The sequence below is a fragment of the Pocillopora damicornis genome, chromosome 3 (assembly GCF_964200805.1).
Source record: "Pocillopora damicornis chromosome 3, jaPocDami1.2, whole genome shotgun sequence".
Classification (NCBI taxonomy): Eukaryota; Metazoa; Cnidaria; class Anthozoa; order Scleractinia; family Pocilloporidae; genus Pocillopora; species Pocillopora damicornis.
In genome coordinates this window covers 30,866,896-30,890,085 of record NC_142672.1, presented here as the reverse complement: position 1 = coordinate 30,890,085, position 23,190 = coordinate 30,866,896, and the positions used below count along the sequence as shown (strand labels likewise).

Below are 23,190 nucleotides of genomic sequence, written 5' to 3'. Positions count from 1 at the left end.
TTGACTGACTAACTGACTGACTGGCTGATTGACTGACTAACTGCCTGACTGGCTGATTGACTGACTGACTGACTGAACGATTGACTGACTAACTGACTGACTGGCTGATTGACTAACTGACTGACTGACTGGCTGATTGACTGACTAACTGACTGACTGGCTGATTGACTGACTGACTGACTGACTGGCTGATTGACTGACTAACTGACTGACTGGCTGATTGACTGACTGACTGACTGACTGGCTGATTGACTAACTGACTGACTGACTGGCTGATTGACTGACTAACTGACTGACTGGCTGATTGACTGACTGACTGACTGACTGGCTGATTGACTGACCGACTGACTGACTGACTGAATCACCAACCGACTGGTTGACTTACTGAATGATTGACTGACTAACTGACTGACTGGCTGATTGACTAACTGACTCACGACTGGCTGACGGAGCGACTGGCTGACTGAAACAGGCCAGCAAATTGACTTCAACTAGCAATGGAAACACAACTCTGATTGTCCTTCTAGTAAATATGACAAATTGCTCAGTAACATTTATGTGACAAGATTGCCATAATTACGTACCTTGCTAGGAAGTCTCCAGTTCTTATCGTTGAGAAGTAAGTAGCCAGTTACCATGCCAACAAGATACGGTGAAATACGACAGTAAGGCTTGACGTAAGTCAGAGACATGAAATCCACACCTTTCTGGCTGCAAAATCAATAGATAAATACGCATTGTCTATCACAAGACGATTTTCGCCGATGCGAATAACTAGATATAAGAAAGTCATATATTTGAACTGCGGGTAAAGACTTCGATCTTCGCAGTAATGAACAGTACTTGAGCAATGGTGAAAATATAGAAGGTCGTTTTCATATTCACGTCTTTATCCGCAGTTCAAATGTATGACTTTCATATATTTACAGTCATTTATCCATCACTTCACGGGTTTATTTGGAACCAACATAATGACCAGCTCCTTGTTGGCTTGTTAGGTCAGTTGGTAGAACGCTGCACCGGTATCGCAGAGGTCATGGGTTCAAATCGCGTACAGACCTGAATTTTTTTCAGGCCTTATTTTCACTACTGCTCAAGTAGTGTTCATTACTGCGAAGATCGTTTTCATATTGAATTTCATAAGCTGATAATGTAGATTTCTAAAGTTGACGTTTCGAGCGTCAGCTCTTCGTCAGCTTTAGAAACTCTTTACGGTGACCAATATATATTATCATCTCAGTTGACATAGAACCAAATTATCATGTAATATCTCCCTCTGACGCCACACTAAGTTTCTTGAGAAACCTACCCCCTTCCATCGCAGCGGATACTAGCTGAGTCAACCAATCAGGGTTGGTGATTTTTTCATGTAAATTTTCAAAAATTGATGAATTAACACACAATTCACAAGTGCAAAGGTGAATGAGCAGACAAAAGAGGGAGTTCTCACCTTTGTTCCTGAGTTTCTCTACTAGGTATAACGGCGGAAATCTTGTAATGATCATATATAGCAGCTGTGGTGGCGAAACTTATGCTCAGTAAGAACCCAACAATCACAATCAATCCTCGAAGACGAAACCTGAGAAGAAACAAACAAGAACAGATCAGTGCTCTATGAGCAAACTCGTGAATTGACAGATGACTTACACGATTTTTTGGATTATGTTTAATGTTATCTGGTTTAGGGAATTTTGTGGTTTATTGTCATGTTTAGAGTACGAGCAGTAGTTCAGTGTTCGCTAATGTAGCAAAGAAACAAAGTAACGTTGGGATAAGAAGGCATTACAATTGAAATGATCATGCTATTACATTTGACAAGAGTGGATGATGTTATGTGTTTTAAACATATATCATTCTTGTTTCTGGTTCAAAAGAAAAGGTTGGAAGTAAATGTGGAAGCAATACTGTCTTAATGAAAACATTAATGATTCCCTCTTTATCAAATGAGACAAACGGGAACAAGTTCTGAGTGATATCACAAAGCCCAGACTGCCACCGTCATTTTGGATTTCCGCCTGGGTAGATTTTGGTCACTTGCTAGGCAACGTATAATCAAGAACAAGACAGAATTTCATTTCTGGCCTATTTATCAATTTGTGGTGTATAACTATCGCATTTTAGTACGTAACATTTCTTTTGAATCTTCAAATCGTCTTGAAACTTAAAAGACAGTTGTTTTTTAAAAATTTACTGAAAATCGGTAGCCAAAATTATTTGTTTAGGTGTTATTTGATTTTCGTGTTAACCAGTAATTGCGTCAGTCACCGGCACCTTTTGTTGCTTCACACAGAAAAAACACACGATTCGAAATGTAATGATCGATTTTGTCCCCAATCTCACGCCATAACAGAAAAAGCTTTTGAACACCTGTAAACTCCGAGCGCTTCGTAGTAAGTGATATTTTTAATGAATATTCAGATTGTTTTCAAGTTCAAGGATTGTAAATTACAATTTTATGAAAAACGAAGGTTGTTCTTTTATTTCAGTGTGAATGCTCGCACGTCTGCTAGTCGCTGGCGCCGCTTGTTGAAACTAAAACGAAAAAAAAAACTCTTTTAAGATTATCATTGGCTTCCTTTTCACCCCATCCACTATTCTTGTTTACTACTCGCCAAAAACTATCAAATGCACTCAAAATCCTAAAATCGAAAACAAGTTTACAGGAATCGACCAATCGAGCGAGCCACATCATAACTACAACTCGCTCTTGCGCATGCGCGCAATTCACGAGTTAAAAAGAAGTTAAAAATGAATCAACCTTGGTTTACCTCTCCTAATCTATAGAAAATGAAATCTTCCGCGTAGAAGAAAAAGTATTTCCAAGGAAAACATTAAATCAGTTTTTCCCTATTTTTTCCTGTTATTCAACATTTACATTTTAGCCAACAGAGAAGTTCAACTCATCGAGTCAAAAACTGATAAAATGTCATTGCATTTTACTGTCTTTAGATTTTTGTAAACTTCCGAGAAAACATTTACAACGGGTGGAGGCAGTGAAAGGTATAATTTGCGAGGGCGGGGATGTGGAGGAAAATGATACCCGCCTAGACACAGTAGAATTATTCCTCAGACACAGGTTTTGTAAGAAACTGGCAGTAACTGTCAGCTTCAATATTTGTTCGAACTTTTTTTTTTTGATAACAGATGCACTCTCTCCTCAGTTCATACCTGTACGCGACGAAGAGTATGGCGGGAGCAATGATATAAAACTGCGTGTCATTTGCTAGGTACCAGGCCCAACCAATACACTGTAGAGAAAAACATCGTACATCCATTTGGACTACTCCAAAAAACTGCAGTTCTAGCCTCAATTCTACTGAAAACAGGCATAAGGTCCTTGACGCTTCCCTAAGGCCTGGCCAAACGCACGCAAAATTTCAACGTAAAATCTTGCAACGTTGTTGCGAGCAATGTGTTGGACACATTTGGCCACCCTGTAGCAACATGTTACGACATGTTGGACGGTTTTGGATAAAGTTTGAAAATGGTCAAAGTTTTGTTGCAACATTTTTGAACATTGCAAGATGTTACGCGCGTTTAACCAGCTTCTTCACGATTTAACAATGTTGCAGGACGTAGCGTTGAAATGTTGCGTGCGTTTGACTGGGCTTTTAAACCATACCACTAACCGACGATAATTGCCCAAAAAATTGCTCTGACTGATGTGAGAGGAGCAAAGGAAGGAGGAGTGTCCTGAACTCCTGATCCAGTCTCACGCATCACAGGTATAAAGGGAAGACTTCTAATCTCTCCTTTAGTGGACAAGATTTCAGGGAGGTTTTGAGGTTTTCGCCGGACACACTGGTTCATAATGCACGAATTACGCTCGCCTATCTGCACAATTCACACATCACCCATTTCAGCCTTAATCACGCGTCACGTATAAACACTTTGTCACCCTCTAATGTTAATACTTCAGGAAAAATCTCACCGATGCATTCATGCTAGTTGGATAGAAGTTGTTAATGTAGAGTAAGTTGGTCCACCAATACTTGTCACACGGGTTCTTTGCCTGTGCTTTATACCAAAAAGGGCCGTCACCAAGAAATCTATTCAGTTTGTCGTAAAACAACAAAACGAACATGTAAGCTGGAGTTAATCTGGGGAAAGATATGAAAAACTCCATTACACGAGGATCACTACCCAAACTTGTTATAAAAAACTATCACAATGCATCAGGCACTGACCTAGAGAGAGCAAATTATCAATGTCTACCTGAATGAAAATTATTTAAACGTAATAAAAGCTTCATAAACCATTGGAAAATTGTTTCTATCCCGGCCATTACGAGGGTGGACGAAAATTTAACACTTATGGCAGTTCTGAGGTTCCAACCTAAGCGCTGGAAAATTATCTGCAAATGTCCTTCGAATACAAGAACGGACGCCGCCATTTTGAAATATCTCAGTAACTTGCCCGCATACGCAAAACCACAACGCCGCACGTCACAAATAACTTCTGCTTTAGTCATAACTAGAATTATAGACAAAAGCAATTAAAACTGTCTTTTTATGTGGCTCCTAATTACTGAAACTCAGCCGGTTGGTAGTCTCCTCTTCAGCCATCGACTTGGTTTGTTACGCAACATATCACGAAGATCTTTGAGGTTTGTAGATAGACTAAGAAAGATGGAAAGTTTTGAAGTTGGTCCAACGTGTGGACTTAACGATGACGAATTTAAAAATTGTCAAGCGAGGAAAAAACTTACCTCCAAAAACGATGGAAGTAGTACTTAAAAAGTGGCAGCTGTCCATTTTTCTTCTCCATATGACGCAAAGACAAATACGAAACCAGGAGACCACTGTAAAAAAAAAAAGTTAATTACATAAACTGCTGTGTTTTACAATTAAGGATTCCCATTTCTGAAGAAAGCCGTCACAGCACACGCGTAACGATAATTTTCCACGAATTTGTTACGCCAATCAGCTGCTGACACGTCACTTACCTTTGGCGCTAATCTCTCAGGTTAATGAATGAATGGCAGAGCCTTCGCCATTCTCCATCTGACGTCATTTGTCGAAATTTTCTTGGGCAATGGCTGCTAACAACACTGAATAATTCGTATCGCTTACAAAAAGTGACGTTAAAATTTTCCTAGAAGCGGAAGAAAACCAAAACACAGAAAGAAAAACCGAGTTTGGCTTGGCTTTGGCGATGACATTTTTCGCCGATTTTTGCCCTGTAACCGAGCAGATTTCCCTTGTCAGTACGGAAAAAGTCGATAACTAAGAATTCGGTGAATTAAAAGTTATGCCCACTGTTTGTTTTTGTTATGATTCCACGCATCTTATTCATCTTGAGCCTTATCGCGCGGATTACGGATCCTTTCATTCATTCATTCATTAAGTCGAATTTTCTTATCAATAAAGGCGTATTATGTTTGTATATTAAACAAAATAATACATAGTTGCTTGTATATGTGGAATTTCTCTTCTCGTGTTTAACTCGATATCTCACACGTTCGCTGCGCTCACTCGTAAGCTACCGAGTTGAACACTGGAAGAGAAATTCCATATCTACGTGCGCCCGTGTATTATTCTCTATGTAATACACGAGGTGTAAGTACTTAAAATAACTAAAACATCCCTCTGCGTTACACCATCGCAAATTTCCGATGGTAAGAAGCACCCTCCACCCGTAAGAAGAGTGGCCCCTCACAACGTTAGGGAAACGACCCCTTCATAAGGATTGGGCGACAACAAACCACAGATCTCTTAGACTTGCAATTATATGTATTCAAAAATTACAAATAAACAAAAAATTGCAAAGGGCAGCCTTGTGAAGTATCTTCATTACCCTTGTGCATTGTCAATGTCCCCCTCAAAAAGAAATACATACAAAAATCACACCATAACCTCATATAAGGTAACTGTCAACTACATACCTCAGGAAAAAGAAACTGTCCACCGAAAAGGTAGCATTGCCAATAGCTTCAAACGTAAATCGATGTATGACTTCAACCACGGAGAGGAGGTTGCCTACAGATAAAAAAAAGAGAGAAATACGAATGATGTAAGGTACTTCGTAAACAATTCTCTTTATTGCAGGCGTCATATTTAACAAGGATCATTCATTGAAAGCAATCTAGAAATAAAAAGCCCATTATTTTCTCTTGCTGAAAATCAAAGAACACGTAAAGGAGTCGCAAGTTCATGTGTAAATGTTAAGTTAGGAAACCGGTACAATGATAACGCAGGGTTGACTTAGCTAGTGGTAGCCCTTCAAGAATAATATGAAGCACAAACACAAGTAATGCATTTTCAGCACTGAGAACGACCAACCGGGGAAAGACCTAGCTTGAAATATGCCATTCGCAGGTGAATCAAATAGTAAACATTAAAGGAAAAAGACAAGGAAAGACTCCAATTCTAGCGATTTTATTGTATTCCAACTGGCGGTTTTATTGTGCGCTTCACAGCAACAAGAGGCTGACAATTTTCCGTCCCAAGCGGTTTCGCCGCTTATTTTCATAGCTCCGCCAATTGTAGGCTCGATAGAGTGCGGAAAAAACAAAACCAATGTAATCACAACTGCGAGTCAGTACAAAGGACAATAAAATCCACGAGCCTATAAGAATTAAAGGAAAACGCAAACGAAAACTTGACTGAGTAATCAATTAGTCAAGATTAGAGAAAGATGTTTTCGTCTTGTCACGAGCGTGGGACAAAAAAAAATTAGTACCCATGAAGAATTGAACTACAGACCTTCCGATTCCGCACTCCGATGCCACAGAGACTCTACGGTGAGTAAGGCCCATTACGAAGTTCATATATTACACGCTTACTGCATACTGCTCGAATGAGCAGTGTCGATAGTGTCATATGTTGCAAATAGAATAATAAAGATGGTTAGTTTTTAAGCTCGGTAAAGAAATAGAGATAGATGGGTGTTTTTCTTCCTCTATTTCTTTACCGAGCTTAAAAACATATCATTCTTCCTACTCAAGATTAGTTTTCATTTTGAATCTGTTTGGTTGAGAAATCAAACGAATTTTCTAAACCAATCACAGCGAAGTAGAGCAAAACCAAACCCATACAATTGTCAACAGTCGATCAAAAATTGCTTTATGAAGTGAACAATACTTACTCATAATTGATACAGTTTGAAGCACATAAACATGTCCCAGGATCACCCACCACATACTCATCACTCTCATTCCATTGATTGACGTGATGGCGCCGGCAGGGACTTTGGTGTCCATAATACGGCTTGTGTTTTTAATTAATGAGAAACACAGAAAAAATCGCACCACCAAATCTATAGGAATGTAACAGAGAGAGAGAGAGAGAGAGAGAGAGAGAGAGAAAATAAGGACTGAATTTATTCCATCAACGACTCTTTAGGAGTAGTTCCAGTTCACGGTGAACCGAAAGTATTTGCATTATTCTGGTTCTTGATCAGTGGACCCTCGTACCGTATCTGACCCTTATCTTCATAAATTAGCTATCTGAGTGGCAAAAATTCCACAATGCGAAGAAAATTGAACGTTTGTTCAAATTCAACAGCAAAGAAGTTCCAAAAGAGAAAAATACGGTTAGAGCTGCACACACAAATAAGGAAGTACTGCCATGGCAGACCCATCCTTAGGAATAAATTGATCTGCAGGCTCAGTTGTTTGAAGAGTGGAAAAAGCTATCTACTAGACAAATATATCTCCACATTGTGGATAGCGCAGTATGATTCGCTGGAGAGCGATCATCCGTTGGATAGTGTTATCCATTCTTTAAACATCAAGTCCTTCTACTTACACGGCTCATCTCTCTTCTGGGAAAAACTTGTAAGCCTAGTCGATGCACTAATTGCCACTTTAGGGGATGGGTTCATGAATTGCGTGGTGTTACTGCTATGCGCGCCACTTCCTGTGCATGAATCAGGAACATCACCATCAAACGTTACTGGGGAGTCGTCTCTGATTGGTATGTAGCCATTTTTGTGGTTGACAGGTTCAGAGGGTTTCTTCAAAAAGCTAATCACAATGTCGCTAAGTGTTCCAATAAGGCAGAGATACAGGATTAGACCACACAAGATCCTGTGAACAATTATTAAAATTATTAATAATAAAAATAATGATGTTTTAATTATCTTGAAATCTACATGACATCTGATTAAAGTATTTAATTGTATTTCAAATTTTCAAACGTTTTTGTTGATAAACTAATATCTGAACAGTAACTATTCTCTGTGTTTAAAAAAAATGCAAAAAATTGTTTATAATACCATTATTAGGAAAAAGACCACTTAACTAGTACACACACATGCATTCATCCTTTACAGCCCAGAAGTGATTGACATGTAATTTCTCCCAATACTATCAATACATCATCCACCAAACAGGTGATGTGAATATTCAAACTTATCAAACAAAAGTTATCTTGACCAACAGTAGTTAAGGAAATGTGTCACAGCCAGCAGAGAAGAATTTACAATCAGATCTGGGAGTTAAGAGTTTAACACATATTAAAGTTCAATTTGTATATACGCATTAAAAGCAATTGTAAAAATAATCCTTGCACATACTTACAGAGTGAATATTACTCCTGTTGTGTATTCTGATTTCTTATTGCAGTGAACAGCTTTGTCGCTTGCTGGAAGTCCATATAGGTTAGAAATCGGCCTTAATTCTACCTCAGTCTGATTCATATACTTGTTGATTCCTGTGTGGAAACCAAAAAATAAACAGATAAACCAAAGACTTAACTACTTAAAAATTCTTACATTCCAGCTTTCACCTGACTTGTGCTATCTTGGGAATACTTTCTCACTAGATTAAGTATAAAATTGTGATTGTACACACCTGTAAACATATCTTGCAGTCCTGCTGTAACATCCTTTTCACTGCATTGTTTTGGAGCACAAATACCCCAGCGTACAGGAATAGACTAGTCAGGTAACAAAGACAAATGATGACTGCACAGTTATGTACCATAATTTTAGGCTCACTCAGTACATCTTACAGGGTTTATTAACCACTGGAAATTGGAGAATTCTCTAATTGTTGATTCTCAAAGGCCTGAGCTGTTTATTTTAGTTCAGGTGTGCTCAATATTCTATTTTCACTTAAACCTTTCACTCCTTGTTCTCATTAGAAATGCTGCTTACTGTCTGCTATACAGTTCTTATGATGGAAGTTCTGAGCATTTGGTATGGGATCAACTGAAAATCCCCAGATTTAGCAGAAAATGCTTTAAAATCTTGGAAAAGTGGAAATTGAAGGTAAAATAAGTTTCTTTAGGTATTACAATACAATAGATTTAAAATGTTTTATAAGAATTTGATCAATTATTTTTAATTCACAATTTAACATTGTGTAAATTTATGTACTACTGACCTCTGTAATGGTTAAGGAAAGCTGTGGAAAAGCCACATAGGCCAAACAATAGTGGGCATCAGGAATGCTTTCAGTACACTCACTGTAAGATCCTAACCAACCAGTGTTACCCCAAAAAAGTCCACTTTGAGGTTTACCGATAGCATCCAAATCTGAAGTAAACAGACAGCCACTAGTTATCAAAATGATTGACTTTACCACAATAACCATCATTACCATTTAGAACACCATAACTCAACTGAGACAACACAGGAAGACCAACCAATGGATGCAACAGTTGCGATAAACTTCTTGCAATATAAACAAATGTATGATGGTTGCAGATGAAAGACTCATAAAATTAAACAATCAATCTATTTTTGTCTAAAAAACCTGAATAAAGAGCTGGTTTATCTGTTTCTCATTCCTATAGATAATTAGCATTTGAAATAAGCATTTTGCCGGAGGGCTCAGGGCTCTTGTCCACAATGGCAGAGTGTTCATAATAGTGAGTAGTCTACAGGGCAAGAGTCGACTGTATTTAGTGACAAAACCATCAGCTGAACTTCTCTTCATTTTCATAGTACCAGTTTCATAGCAGTCTAAGAGTGTTATCTCTCAATTGAAACACACTTAAAACAATGACTCAAGTTCGTCTCTCTGTATTTGCCAGTCATAATTTGTGAGAATATCGACAAAATTTGTGCAAATCTTACATTGCACACACCTCACAGGTAGTTCAACAGCTTTCAATTTATTTATAGTCATCACCTCAGAGATTTAGTTGAGGGACCAATACTAGTGACAGAAACAACACCATCATGACTTCTGACACCAAGTCTAGGGGCCAATACTTGTGACAGAACTTCCTTTATTTGTGGTTAGTGCAATCAAAATGGCAGACTACAAGAACGTATCTCTGACGTATAATTGTGCAAGTAGCCACTAGCCAACATCTCCTAACAAAAGAAAGAGACTAAAAACCCAAAACAAAAACCAACCTGGGACTATAACTTAAATACCCATAGCCTAGGACCATACAGAATGTATGCTACACTCGAATGACAACAATTGAACAATAGTAGAAATGCATGTTAACTGTTTGTATGTTCAGTGACTCTTAATCGATGCTTATAAATAAAAAAAACAGCTTATGACTAGTTTGTGACATAGTCTTTCAGTCTTTAGGGATTTTAAATTAGCCGTCCAGACTGGGTCTGCTTAACTTCTGTGTCAGTTCCCAGGGTTGTGGTGGTGTAATGTCTGGTGCTTGGTCTTCAGGGGGCTGAAGGGTCAACTAGTGTGGTATTTATGATTTGCAAACTGACTGGGGTCTGAGGAAAGGGGGGTCCCTAAAGTGGTAGACTGGGTTGGGCTGAAGGGTGTTGACTGGACTGTGGTTGCTCTGCAGTTTCCATTGACCGTTTCTGGTAAATGTTTGTGTTGTGTGTGCTTATTTCAACTTCTTGGGGATTGGTTCCAGGAAGATGGGTCTGCAGGCTTTAGCTGGACTCTGTTCCTTTGAATCATGCAGCCTTAAGCAGTGTTGGTTGATCACTTAGATCCATGGTTTCCCATGCTGGTGCAGAGGTGGTTTAGCATAAGAATAAGTACCAATGATGAGTGGTTCTTGTTCTACACTAGCTGACTTGTTGTAATGTGTTTTGCTATTGCACCTTTTCTTTGAGATCTCCTCCTCAACAATTATAGTTTAGTGTGGTGGGGGTCACGAGTTAATCTATGGTAGGGAGTGTGGTTCTGGCATGTTGTAGAAGCATGCGTAGGGCTGGCGAGTAAGTGTGACCTTGAGGTTGGTTGTTCCTGTATATCAGCATGGCACTGTGGAAGTCATCAGCTCTTTTTAACAAGGATTCTGCAACTTTAATGGCAGCTTCAGCTCTTCTGTTATCTTTAGAATGGCAGGGGGATGATGTGGAATGTTTAAACCTGTATTTAACAGAGAACTTCCTGTAATCTTCACTAAAAATATGTACCAGGTTCCCTTCGAAGTTTCATCTGGCTGTGTCTGAGGCCTGTCCAGTGGACATTTTCGTCAATTCTTATGGACGAGTTTGCGATTAATTTGTTTGTCTGCTTGGCGGACTCTATAGCTCTCGCCTCGGCGACTACATCGGAAAGGGAATTCTTAAAGTTGTCAGGTTTTATATTTGTTTTAAGCAACTCCGTACGTATGTTATCATCATTCAGCCCAAATATAAATTTTTCTCTACAACGTTCATCACTAAGATCGCCATAGCCACATAGGCTGCCAGCGTGTCTCACCTTAACTTTCCACTCTTGCATGGACTCGTGATGGGTTTGAGAGGTAGTTCAGAACTTGTATCGATCAGTCAGGAGAGAACTTCCTGTGCTGCCAGTGTAATAGGCTCGTATTTTATTCATCTAAACCAAGGGTTTCTTTTAATCTCCCTCTGGAATTTGAGGTTCGATTGTGTATCTGACGACCGACAAGGCTTCATCTGGAAGTGCAGAGCGTAAAGCTGAAATTTCTCTCAGAGGACTTTTGTAATGAGCGGCTCTTTCTGTAAAAAGATCTTTAGCGAGTTCGCAGTAGTTAGCTTGTATGCAGTAATCGTTGAATCGTGACTCGAAGTTATTGACATTTTAACTCACATTTCCCCCAAGTTCGAGCTCCATTCGCCATCGTGTTGTCACACATCTGACGCCAAAACTCGTGACATCATAGCGGACTCTGTATGATCGTGCGAGTAGCCGCTGACCAAAGACCAAAGTTGACAGAACCGCCGTAAGCGATTTCAAAACTATGTCACGTGAATTCGTTGTTCCCTTACACAGGTATGAAATTAAATTCAATCGAGCTACCGAAATTATCCATAGTGTTTAATCAACCTTAAAGGGATCAGAGAACATTGAGACGCAGAGAAGTTATCAGCGATCAGTTTCCTCCGTGGCCGTGAGATAAAAGTAAAAAAAAGAAAACGTGATTCTTTGATCACCTGACATCTAGTATCAAACCTGGTCCACGTGACACCATGCTGAAGATGGTACAGGACGGTAATGGCAGTTTGTGCAGAAAATATATTTTAGGCAAAGTTTAGAAGGGGAGTTAGGTTGGTTATTTTGTCGTGACGCCACCATCAAGGTAAATTAAAGATTCCTAGACGAAAAGTTGGAAATTAGATGCGCTATACTCACACTTTAAGGATAGCGGCGATTTCAGAAGTTTTTGGACCATAGCTTGGCACTCTTCGGAGACGTCTGAGAAATTAAATTTCGGGAGTGGAAATGGGAATGGAAAGCCAAACTGCTGAGCGATGTGACTGTTGCCTTCCCAAACAGATCCAGGAGATGAAGATGAACATCTCTGAAGCACAGAAAAGGCGACGAACACGGCAAAGGATTTGACAGCTGTCTTCGTTGTTGAACAACCCACCATGATGAAGCCGCACAACAAGCTGTAAGACATGTGAAGTAATGCTGATGAGAAAGCCGTATAGCATTCAATAATTGGCAGAGAGATACTGGAAACGAAAGCTATTCTTAGAGATTGGGAGTAGGCTCTATGTGAGCAACGCGAATCAGTGAAAGGTTTGTAAGGGAATTTAACACTTGGATGTCACGAAATGTGTGTCCGTCCGTCGCTACATTACACTCTTTCATGTCTGTGTTACATGCGACTTGAAATGAAGCTCTCCGGATTTCGAGAACAATCGGAGCTTTACCTGTGTCTCGGTCAAATCTATTCACTGCAACACTCACTAAGATACCTCGTATTCTCGTTCCAAATTGACTAAGGATGAAAGTATAAATAGCTTATAGAGTGCTCTGGAACAACATTTGATGTTGCAGTCTGATTGTCCGAGTAAGAGTAGTTCTGAGAAGGACTGTTGTCCGTAATAGTAGCTGTCGTTTGATAACCTATGCAGAAATCATCATCAGTGTCAAGTCTCGACACCGATAAATTACAGAGTCAAGCCAAAAACATAATTATGCCCGCGAACGTAAACTCTATTTTTTTATTGCAAGCTCTCCAGATGTGAGTTTTCTAGGACGGATAAACAAAAAGCCGTTGCTTTTCCAGTCCCGACTACGGTAAAATATGGCCAATCCATAGAAAACGAGTATTTCCGAGAAAGGGGGTCAAATTCTGTTACTTTGCGTTTTTGTGCTGCACGTTGTTTCCAGTCCCAGTCTCTCTCCGACCATGTGTTTTCTGCTGCATCATCAAAAGTACGGCATTTCTTAGCCGGCGTTTACAAGATGGTAGGAATTTCACCAACAAAGACAGCAATGGAATTCATTGCTATCTTCTTCGCTTTTGCTTTGCTCAACACATGTTCCTGTGCATCCCCTGGATTTGTTCTGGAAAACTACAGCCAGCTCGCACAGAAGTTCGGCTTTCCATCGCTGCCTCCTCTCCCTATAAAGTTTAACTTCTCAGACATCTCCAAAGAGTGCCAGGATACTGTTGCAAACCTTTTACAATCACCAGTTGCTTATTCCTGTGAGTATATCAAAAGTAGATTCGTACTTTATACGCACGTCTGTGACAACGTTGTCACGAGGGAATGACCCTACCAGCCCATCGTAATATTTGCATTAGAAACCGGCGGAACGCTTCTCTATATGTATTTGGTCATGTACTATGCGCGTGATATATCTCGTGATTAAAAGATGTCGATTTTATTTTTTGACACTAAATTAATGCCAGCTTGATGTTCTTACCTTAGCCTGATCATGCAGGTATGCTGACGCCCTTCTTTGTCCCTTGTTTAGTTCATAAATTTAATTTTCGTTCACTTTGCTGGTTGATAGCCGAACTCTAGATTGGTAACTTGATCAAAGCTTCTTGCAAACGCACTACATCACTTAAATTCGCTTCATCAATGCATGAAAAATTTCAATCTGTTTAGGTGAATGAAGTGGTCACCCTTTATTAGGCGGTCACCCGGTGATTTTCCGTTGATCGCTTCCATTGACGACCTTTATGAAACGGTCTGCATCTAATTATTATGTCACCCCGCTCATGATCATGCAGGTCTCGCTCTCGTTTGGCAGATCGCCTGCGTGTCAATACACGGAATGCAGTCGATTCGCTCGATTTCATTCGATGTTTTCAAAGGTTTTGACCATCGAGGCGAGAAGAGAAGACGTTTAATTTATTTCGAGACGACATCTAAATAACCGGCAGATGTGCGTCGATCATCTTAGTTATTCTCAGGTCATATTGGTTGCGCTCCACTGCAGACCACTTAAAATCAAGGAAAATTGATTGATATTTACAAATGGTGGTCTCTTTTCTTGAGATGTGGATGCGATCGGCAAACCTCAAAGTGGACTTTTTCTGGGGAACACTGGTTGGTTAGGATCTTACAGTGAGTGTACTGAAACCATACCTGATGCTCATTATTGTTTGGCCTATCTGTCTTTCACACAGCCTCCTTTAAATATTACCAAGGTGAGTGCATATTGCAGCTTTTAGTAAACTTTTACAGAATTGTCAATTTTTGCTTCATTCTACGAATGTGATATTGTACAAACCTTTTTTGAGTGAAGTGTCATTTTTAATTCCACAGCCTAATTTCTCTTACATCTGATTTCCTTGACTATCAAAAATATGCTGTAAGTTTCAGGGCTTCAAGCCTAACTTTTAAAGGTTACTCTTTAGGAACTCAAAAAGAAACAAAATTTTATCAGCATGATAATATCTGAATTTGGTGGACCTATCACTGGGAGCTTCTGCCAAAGAAAAAATATGCAAACTTAAATTTTGTAAGGGAGCCATGGTCTTCTAACCATATGTTATTGTTAGTTGTTTCCTGTCCGCTGGGGAATTTGTGCACCCAAACAATGCAGTGAAGAGGATGTAACCAGAGGTCTGCAAGATGTATTTACAGGTGTGTACACAGCCAATGAAAATATGTTATTTCCTGGGCTGGAGGTCTGCATGGGAAAAACTGTGCCCAAAGTCTTGGATACCATCTAAGGTAAAGGGTTGTCCTTGTAGGGGATAACCCTGTACCTTAGGCAGTATCCACATAAGAGACATTTTTTTTAACCACAGGGGACTACCCTGGATGGGTAAATAACAGTTATTTTTTTCTGCTGGTTTGCTTTTTTGAGCTTAATTTTAGCTATAAATGGTGCTAAAAAAATTCTTTTTTGAAGTCTGTATTGTGTAAAAGCTATTGGACCAGTTACAAATTTGCAATTAGTCAATTAGATTCAAAGATTTAAGATTCCAACCAGCTGGATTACTCTGAGAAAAAGGAAAGAAAAACATTTTGAAGAAAAAAAATTGGCATTACTTGCTGAACTCAACAAATCTTTTCGAGCGTTAGCCCTTCGTCAGAGCGATTCACCAATCGCTCTGACGAAGGGCTAACGCTCGAAATGTCAGCTTTTTTACCCTTTACGGTGGCTAATTTACGTTTTCAACCCAGTTGTTAACACTAAATTACCTGCTATACTCTCCCACTGACGCAGCACCACAGTTTCTTTAGAAACTTACCCCTCAACAAATCTAGTTTGTTGGAAAATGAGCTCATGCTTAATATATTTGTCAGTAAGTAATTATAAGACACTGGGTCATCACAAAGTTCACAATATATTTTTTGTTTTAACCTCTTAGGGATTAATAATTATGCAAATAAAACAGAAGTGGTGTTGAGGCCAGGAGCACAGCCATTGCCAGGACAAGATGCAAATGGAAAATCTGTTTACTGTAGCAAAAAATCAGAATACACAACAGGAGCAATACTCACTTTGTAAGTGCATTAATATGATGCAGTTTAGTCAGGCAATGAGACAGTGAGACAGGTCTTTCATTTACTCACTTTTGCAACTTCACACACTCCCTCATGCCTGGAGATATGTGTGTTGTGATTGGTATTATTAGAATACATGTATTAATGTACACAAAGTTTTCTGTTCTGTCTTCCCCCCTTTGGTTGTTAAATGTCACTTTTGAGAGCATTTTATAATAAAAGGATAGAATGAAATGCCAAAAACAAAACATTTTTCAGAATTGCCTAATGGCAACTTTGAAAAGTATTTAGTTCGGTGCCCTGAAATTCCACCCTGAGGAGTTCAGTTTGACATTATCTACTTGTCCCGATTACTTTCTGTGTCCATATTCAAAGGGTTCAAAATCCTTTTGCATACATGTTCATTAGCAAAATTTGCTCATCTTGACTTTAGTTGGTATTCATTAAAGAGATTATTATTTGCACCTCACCTTCACAGGATTTTGTGTGGATTAATCCTGTTCCTCTGCCTCTTTGGGACAATTCTTGACATTGTAATTAGTTTCATGAAGAGGCCATCTGTACCTGTCAGCAAAACTAGTGGCTTCATGCCAATCAGAGATGATTCTTTACCAATACTTCAAGGCCAGGGGTCTGATTCATTTGTACAAAGTCACCAAAGCAGTGTTCACCCACCTTCTGATGAGATAATTGGTTCATCCACCAGATTGACAAGCTTCCCTTATCAGAAAAATGAGCCTAGTAAGTTTAAAGATTATTACAATTGTGCAGATGTGTTGTCATCACATGTAATAGCCCAGTACAATAACTTTCTTATTGGTAAAGAAGATAATTAAATTTTGAAGAAACAGGAAAAGGAAAAAGAGGAAGAAGAAGACGAAGATCATTGTGATCAAAATTAAAGAATTGGGCCAGATGTGTCTGGGAAACAGCAGTTTTGGCCTTAACCCTTTAACTCCCATGAGTGACCAAGACAGAATTTCTCCTTACAATATCAATACAATATCAAGTAGACAAGTGATGAGAAAAAAGAAAAATATAAATTAGGGGATTAGTAGTTGATTCAATGCCAAATTCTCCAAACTAACATCACAAGAACTGTATGGCAGACAGTAAGGAGAATTACTAATAAGATCTAGGGAGTTAAAGGGTTAAAAAACATGGATTTCCTTTTTTTTTTTCAAAAATTTAGTGGATGCACCATGCAATTTGTAAAGAATAAGTGAGTTGTGGTTAAGCTACAAATTTTTGCATTTTTATGAGAATTTAGGATTCAGTGCACATTACTTTTCTTTGGTCAGCCTTGGTAAATTGTTTTTCCTTTAACTAGTTAGTTTTTATGTTTTTGAGCATAAGTAGTGAAAACATCCTATTTACAACATTTTGTAATCCCTATTCACCCTTCTTTTTATAATTGGCCAATCAAAACTTAAGGGTAGTGTGGTTGCATGTCCTAAGATTTATTATAGAAGTATATGCCAATCTTTTGGAGGAGAACAGTTGTCAGTGACGGAACAACAGATGTCTCAACAAAGCCAACACAGAACTTATTGTAAGGGTGGGGTAATTGTATGTTATATACCCTTAAATTGCTGACCTAGTTTGTCACAAATTTCCCAAAATTTCTTGTAGATGTGATTGTGCAGTTTTTCCTGTGTTTCTCATTAATTCAAAACACAAGCCGTATTATGGACACCAAAGTCTCTGCCAGTGCTGTTACGTCAATCAATGGAATGAGAGTGATGAGTATGTGGTGGGTGATCCTGGGACATGTGTATGCTTTCCAATTAGGATCCTCCATTAGTAAGTATTATTATTTTTTATCATTATCAAATATATTGATCATAAAATTCCCAAATTTGGTTGATTCTGTTATGTGTTTGTCACTCAATTGGCCAGCATAAGGGATTATAGTGACAATTCAGACTCATTTATCATCAGTGGGCTTTCTTTAATTGCAGGTAACTTTGTGTTATTTTTTCAATTACTTCAACGATTTACGTTTGAGGCTATTGGGAATGCAACGTTTTCAGTGGATAGTTTCTTCTTTCTGAGGTATGTTGTGGTCAAAGTGTTTGTATGAGGAAAAATTTTTTGAAAACGATAAATATTTGCATAATAATACCATTTAACTGATTTCAGTTTACAGTGCTGACCTATTATCATATAAATCAGGGCCAGAGGCTACGAGATCTCTTGTTAGAAAGTGCTTTTTAGATAAAATATTCAAGTTGTAAAACCAAAATCAGAGAGATAACAAAAGCCCATCAGAACAAAGGAAAATATCACCCTGAGTCTCTGTCACTCAAATAAAGAAAAAAGCAACTCTCCTAAAGTGCGGGAAAACAGACTTAAGTCACCAAAACACAAGTGGCTTCAGTTTTTCGTCTCATCTCGAGGTGATAGCTCGAGTTTTGAAAACCATTTGTGGAAAAATGTAATCCAGAATTGAAACAATCTTTGTTAAGTTACTCTTCACACTGAATTGAAAATTACTTTGACGTACAATTTAAGAGGTTTCTCAGAAAAAGTTAGAGAGGATGCTCAATTTTCGTCTTTACCTCTTTGTTTTAAAGTGAACTATGAAACGGAAAGGGTTTTTTATATCAGTTCCAGTGCGAAATTTGGTTTAGAAGGTGTCCCTCTTTCTCCTCCCGATTCTTTTTGAACATATGAGACAGATTTGTGTAATATCTAATGTCTACAACTATGCTTTTTTTTTTCAGTGGTCTCTTGGTTTCTTATTTGTCATTGCGTCATATGGAGAAGAAAAATGGACAGCTGCCACTCTTTAAATACTACTTCCATCGTTTTTGGAGGTAAGTTTTTCACTTCAAATTGTTATAGACTGATCATGATTCATCTGCTTATACCAAAGCTTATTTTCTTGCCGTAAAACCATAGACCAGGCAACTAATGTAATAACGGCAGAGCTGGTCACCAACTAAAGAAGCTCTTGATTGTTAAATAAATTCTCTTTGTCAGCACCATAGGAAATGTAAAGAGAACAGTATAGAGAATGAGCATACTGAGCAGAGTGTATAAATTGGGTTAAATCAGCTGTTGGTGATGTATTAACAATACTGCTAAATCGTTCCCCAGGTTAACTCCAGCTTACATGTTCGTTTTGTTGTTTTACGACAAACTGAATGGATTTCTTGGTGATGGCCCTTTTTGGTATCAAGCCCAGGAAAAGAACCCGTGTGACAAGTATTGGTGGACCAACTTACTCTACATTAACAACTTCTATCCAACTAGTTTTGGTGCATCGGTGAGATTTATCTGCTAAGATCTTGTCAGTGATTCTTCCCATCTGTTGCTATACATTTCCTTGTAATTTAAGTGAAAGAATATGATTTTACATCAAGATTGCGCCCTTAAGCTGATAGGTTTCGTAACCCGTATCACCTTTTGGCCAAATATCGCTTTCGGATAATTGTAACGTATTCGATCTTTTTCTGAGTCAAAATGGTTGACACGCCATGGATTTGAAAAATCTCTGATGAGCGCTCCATCTATCAGACCTACGTTGTTCAATTTAGCTAATTTGCTTAGTTACTAAAAGGCTCCTTACGTTTTTTCCTGTGTACATTTATCGATTTATTTTTTCCTATTTTTTGCAGTGTTTTGACTGGAGCTGGTACCTAGCAAATGACATGCAATTTTATATCATTGCTCCCGCCGTTCTCTTTGTAGCGTACAGGTATGTACAAAAGACATTATTTTAATAGTCTCAGTAAAAATCGTTCTTGGTGTCTCACTGAACAGTATACTGGTTTGCAAGCAAATTAAAAAATTGATATTTTTCCTCCAAAAACTAATAGACCTTGAAGGTCTAAGTAGTGTTGCAGAAAGATGTTTTATCGTCATGTCACGAGTGTTGTACCAAGAATGATTCTGAGTTCCTGTGAAGAATGGAATTTCAGAACTTTGGATTGGGCGCTCCGATGCTCTACCACCGAGCCACACTCAATGTTGAGCAAAACCATCACTAGCTAAGTTCATGTGACACGTGTCCTGCGTATTGCTTGGACCGGCTAAGTAGGGTTTTTTTTCACCACAGCAAGCTCTCCTTAGATATCTGGATATCATTAGAATATTTAGAAGAAGAAATTGTTTAAATAAATAGAAAAGTTATGGATATTGAGAAATATCGCGATTTGGCGGGGCTTTCTGTTTTTCTTCGTCATTCTGTTGAGTCACTACTCAGCTCTAAGCCTGAAACAATGCAGTTCTGATGTCTATCGCTTCATTCATGAATGACTTGTGTGTTTCTTACCAGGTTTCGACTGCGAGGACTGATTGTGTTTGTTGCTCTGTTACTGGGTATCAGTTTTACCACCACAGCTGTTATCTATGCTCACTATGACCTTCCTGCTGTTGTAATCAGTAAAGCTGCTTTAGATGCCGCGTGAGAACCTATTTTTTTTACCTTTTTGTTTGCATTTGTTATGTTTTGATTGTTTATTTGCTTGTTTTTTCCTGGTTTTGCTATGGCAACGAGCTGAAGCTCAGACGTGTTATCAAACGGTGGAGAAAAAGCGCAAATCTCGATGCCCCTCTTTAGTTCTCACTTTGTCGTATGTCAATGACTTTTTTTGTAGGGGGCGCGGAGTGGATTCCATGTCTCTGACTTACGTCAAGCCTTACTGTCGTATTTCACCGTATCTTGTCGGCATAGTAACGGGATACTTACTTCTTCACGTAAAGGACTGGAGACTTTCCACCAAGGTATGAAATTATGGTGATCATATCTTTTCACATAAATGTTGGTTGACATTTTTGTTGGCGGTGGGAGCCCCTTTTTGCCTGCAAAGAGTAGTTTGCAAGGTGCTGAAGATTATACCTGGGGATAAAATAATTTATTCTTGTGGTGGGAAAAAATTCAGGCTTCGAACTCGTACCTCCTAGATACTAGTCGAGTGCTACTACCAACTGAGCCACGAAGCCACAGGTTGAGAGCGAGGCATATTTTAGTGGCCTTATTCTTTCCCGTGGAGGAATCTGATCACAATTTGGAATGAAATCAAATTGAGTGTTTTACTTCTTCAAGGTTCAGACGTACTTGTTCAACATGGCTGGCTGGTGTGTTGCTATTGTTCTCGCTCTTTCTACTCTGTATGGTCAGTACAAAGCGTTAAGGAAAGACAATCCCGTGCAATTTTCTCGCGCTGAGAATATCATATACGGAACTTTCTCACGTTTCGCGTGGAGCCTGGCATTAGCCTGGGTGATATTTGCTTGCCATAACGGGCTTGGAGGTACGTGTAAAGCGATTTTCGATAGAGTGTAGCGATATTGTGATCGTTTAACGCTTTTGGTTGAGTTCACAAACGTTACCACCCACTAAGGCCAGTATCATGATGCTATAATAAACTCGAACGTGATTTGCTAACTTGCGTTTTCCCGCGCCCAAGTGCGATTGCTTGTATTTCCCCGAGTTTTCTATGGCTCGTTCTGTGTTTGGCGTGTGGTGTTTAATGTTATAAGGCATGATATATCATAGCAGGTGAACGGGCTCTCAATGGCGGTCTGCGCAACCATCGCGTTGGATTCTCATAAAGTCTCAGAGAGTTAGCCTTTATTGTATGCATGCCATGCGATTGGAAAAAAACAGTCTCAATTTTTTAGCTTTCATGTTTACGAGATCTCTTACCGGATACGAGAGATGTTCATTACTGGTCGATGTTGCATTAGTGTAGCAATACTCGATTTTATTTGTTCTCTTCTTCTGAAGGTCTGGTGAATAAATTCCTGTCGGCTCGATTCTGGATTCCACTGAGCCGGCTGACGTATTGTGCCTATCTGGTTCACCCTATCATCATCTTTGCTCTGTTTCAGTCGTATGAGACTGTTCGGGCATATTCTGATGTCCACATTGTAAGTGCGACTCGATTTACTGTTTTTCGATCCATGTACTGTTGTTCCTTTCGTAAGAAATGCAGTGCTGTTGCTGTTGAATGTGAACGTTCAGTAGTTACGTAATTGTGTATGTCTTTTTTTCCTTACCAGGCATTTTGTTTTGTCGGTGTACTTGGCATTTCGTATGCAGTGGCCTTTATTGTGTCAGTGTGTGTGGAATATCCCATGATGCAGTTGGAGAAGTTTATTTTTAAAAGTGACAACTGAGCTCAGATGTCATGGATAAAAGTGTCTGATTAAGACCAGTCGTTCCTGTGATGCCATACAACCAATTTTAATAGATGCTCTATTAACAACGCGCAATATTATATTTTTTATATTTTTCTATTGACATTAAAAAGATAACATATTTGATATACAGTTAAAGTATATTCGCTATGATTTTTCAGACTTTTTATGAAATTTGTTAATGAAAAAGTTGATTAAGTATATGATATATAACTAACTGCAGAATCTACCTTAGAAACAAAAGTAAACTCAAAGTTTTCCTTAAGATTCATAAAAAAGGCCATTTATAGGGTACGTTTTGGGAGGTTAACATGATACCCTTGCAGGGGGAGGGTACGGCTACACGTAGGCTACATGATACGTTAATGGGTTTGGATATCTTGAGATTGGAATTCGAAGGACTTAAAGAGTTACTTAGTTTTTTTAGCCATGAAACGTCTTTATAAGTATCTAGCACAAATCTTCTAAGGTAGGAGTACTTGGCGAGGGAAAATTGTTCTTATTGTTTAAAGAGTAATCCAAAAGTGTGGTCAGTATTTAGATAACGTGATTTTTCTTTCTAAGTAAACTCGAAGAGTGCCTTAAGATTTCGAACGACTGCGAATCGTGAGGTAGTTTTATGAGTTTATTAATTAACTAATTAATAATGTGGTATCGTTACCAATGTATCTTGTTCCGACAATGAAGTTTATACTTTTCTAACTGGAAGTGAAGCTGGCCTCCACAAATATTGACTAAGGAAGTTCTATTGCCGTTCGACACACTAAATACGTCTTTCGAATTCCATTCGCGAAAGTGGTTCGTTAAGTATACCTTCTTATTTTCTGGTAGACGTAATCGTAGGTTTTGCCGGCCTTGATTGGAAAATCCCAGTCACACATTTGTATTGAATGCTCTCTCAGGAACCCTCTTTTTGGAGTGACCGAAATACCAATATAAATGACATTGTAATGGTGCTTTATGAAATAAACATTTGATTGTTTT

The 23,190-nt window shown here is 38.7% G+C and overlaps 3 protein-coding genes and 1 pseudogene across 3 annotated transcripts in view; 2 read left to right on the top strand and 2 right to left on the bottom strand.

The window, feature by feature from the left end:
- LOC113665083 (O-acyltransferase like protein) overlaps positions 1-13,576 on the bottom strand; it is a 17,869-nt gene extending 4,293 nt beyond the window's left edge. Inside the window, exons 1-13 of the mRNA XM_089200703.1 lie at positions 13,444-13,576; positions 12,485-12,744; positions 9,329-9,480; positions 8,795-8,879; positions 8,522-8,654; positions 7,749-8,029; positions 7,087-7,257; positions 5,885-5,978; positions 4,709-4,801; positions 3,932-4,100; positions 3,169-3,248; positions 1,451-1,579; positions 585-711 (exon numbers count right to left, since the gene is read on the bottom strand). Of these exons, the coding sequence (XP_089056829.1) occupies positions 585-711; positions 1,451-1,579; positions 3,169-3,248; positions 3,932-4,100; positions 4,709-4,801; positions 5,885-5,978; positions 7,087-7,257; positions 7,749-8,029; positions 8,522-8,654; positions 8,795-8,879; positions 9,329-9,480; positions 12,485-12,744; positions 13,444-13,514 (1,845 nt within the window). The 5' untranslated portion in view covers positions 13,515-13,576. The remainder of the gene's footprint in view (positions 1-584; positions 712-1,450; positions 1,580-3,168; positions 3,249-3,931; positions 4,101-4,708; positions 4,802-5,884; positions 5,979-7,086; positions 7,258-7,748; positions 8,030-8,521; positions 8,655-8,794; positions 8,880-9,328; positions 9,481-12,484; positions 12,745-13,443) is intronic.
- The window catches only part of LOC113680733 (EGF and laminin G domain-containing protein), a 438,917-nt gene that overhangs the window by 54,596 nt on the left and 361,131 nt on the right, over positions 1-23,190 (top strand). The gene's annotated exons all lie outside the window — the stretch shown is intronic.
- Positions 11,150-12,156, bottom strand: LOC149049344 (uncharacterized; annotated as a pseudogene).
- LOC113665082 (nose resistant to fluoxetine protein 6) lies at positions 13,496-23,190 on the top strand. Its single transcript, XM_027180735.2, has 15 exons — positions 13,496-13,793; positions 14,596-14,747; positions 15,102-15,186; positions 15,921-16,056; positions 16,535-16,797; positions 17,689-17,859; positions 18,018-18,111; positions 18,783-18,875; positions 19,159-19,327; positions 19,680-19,759; positions 20,339-20,467; positions 20,661-20,787; positions 21,110-21,317; positions 21,794-21,936; positions 22,069-23,190. Exons 1-15 carry the CDS (start codon positions 13,550-13,552, stop codon positions 22,183-22,185), a joined length of 2,211 nt encoding a protein of 736 aa, XP_027036536.2. The 5' UTR covers positions 13,496-13,549; the 3' UTR covers positions 22,186-23,190.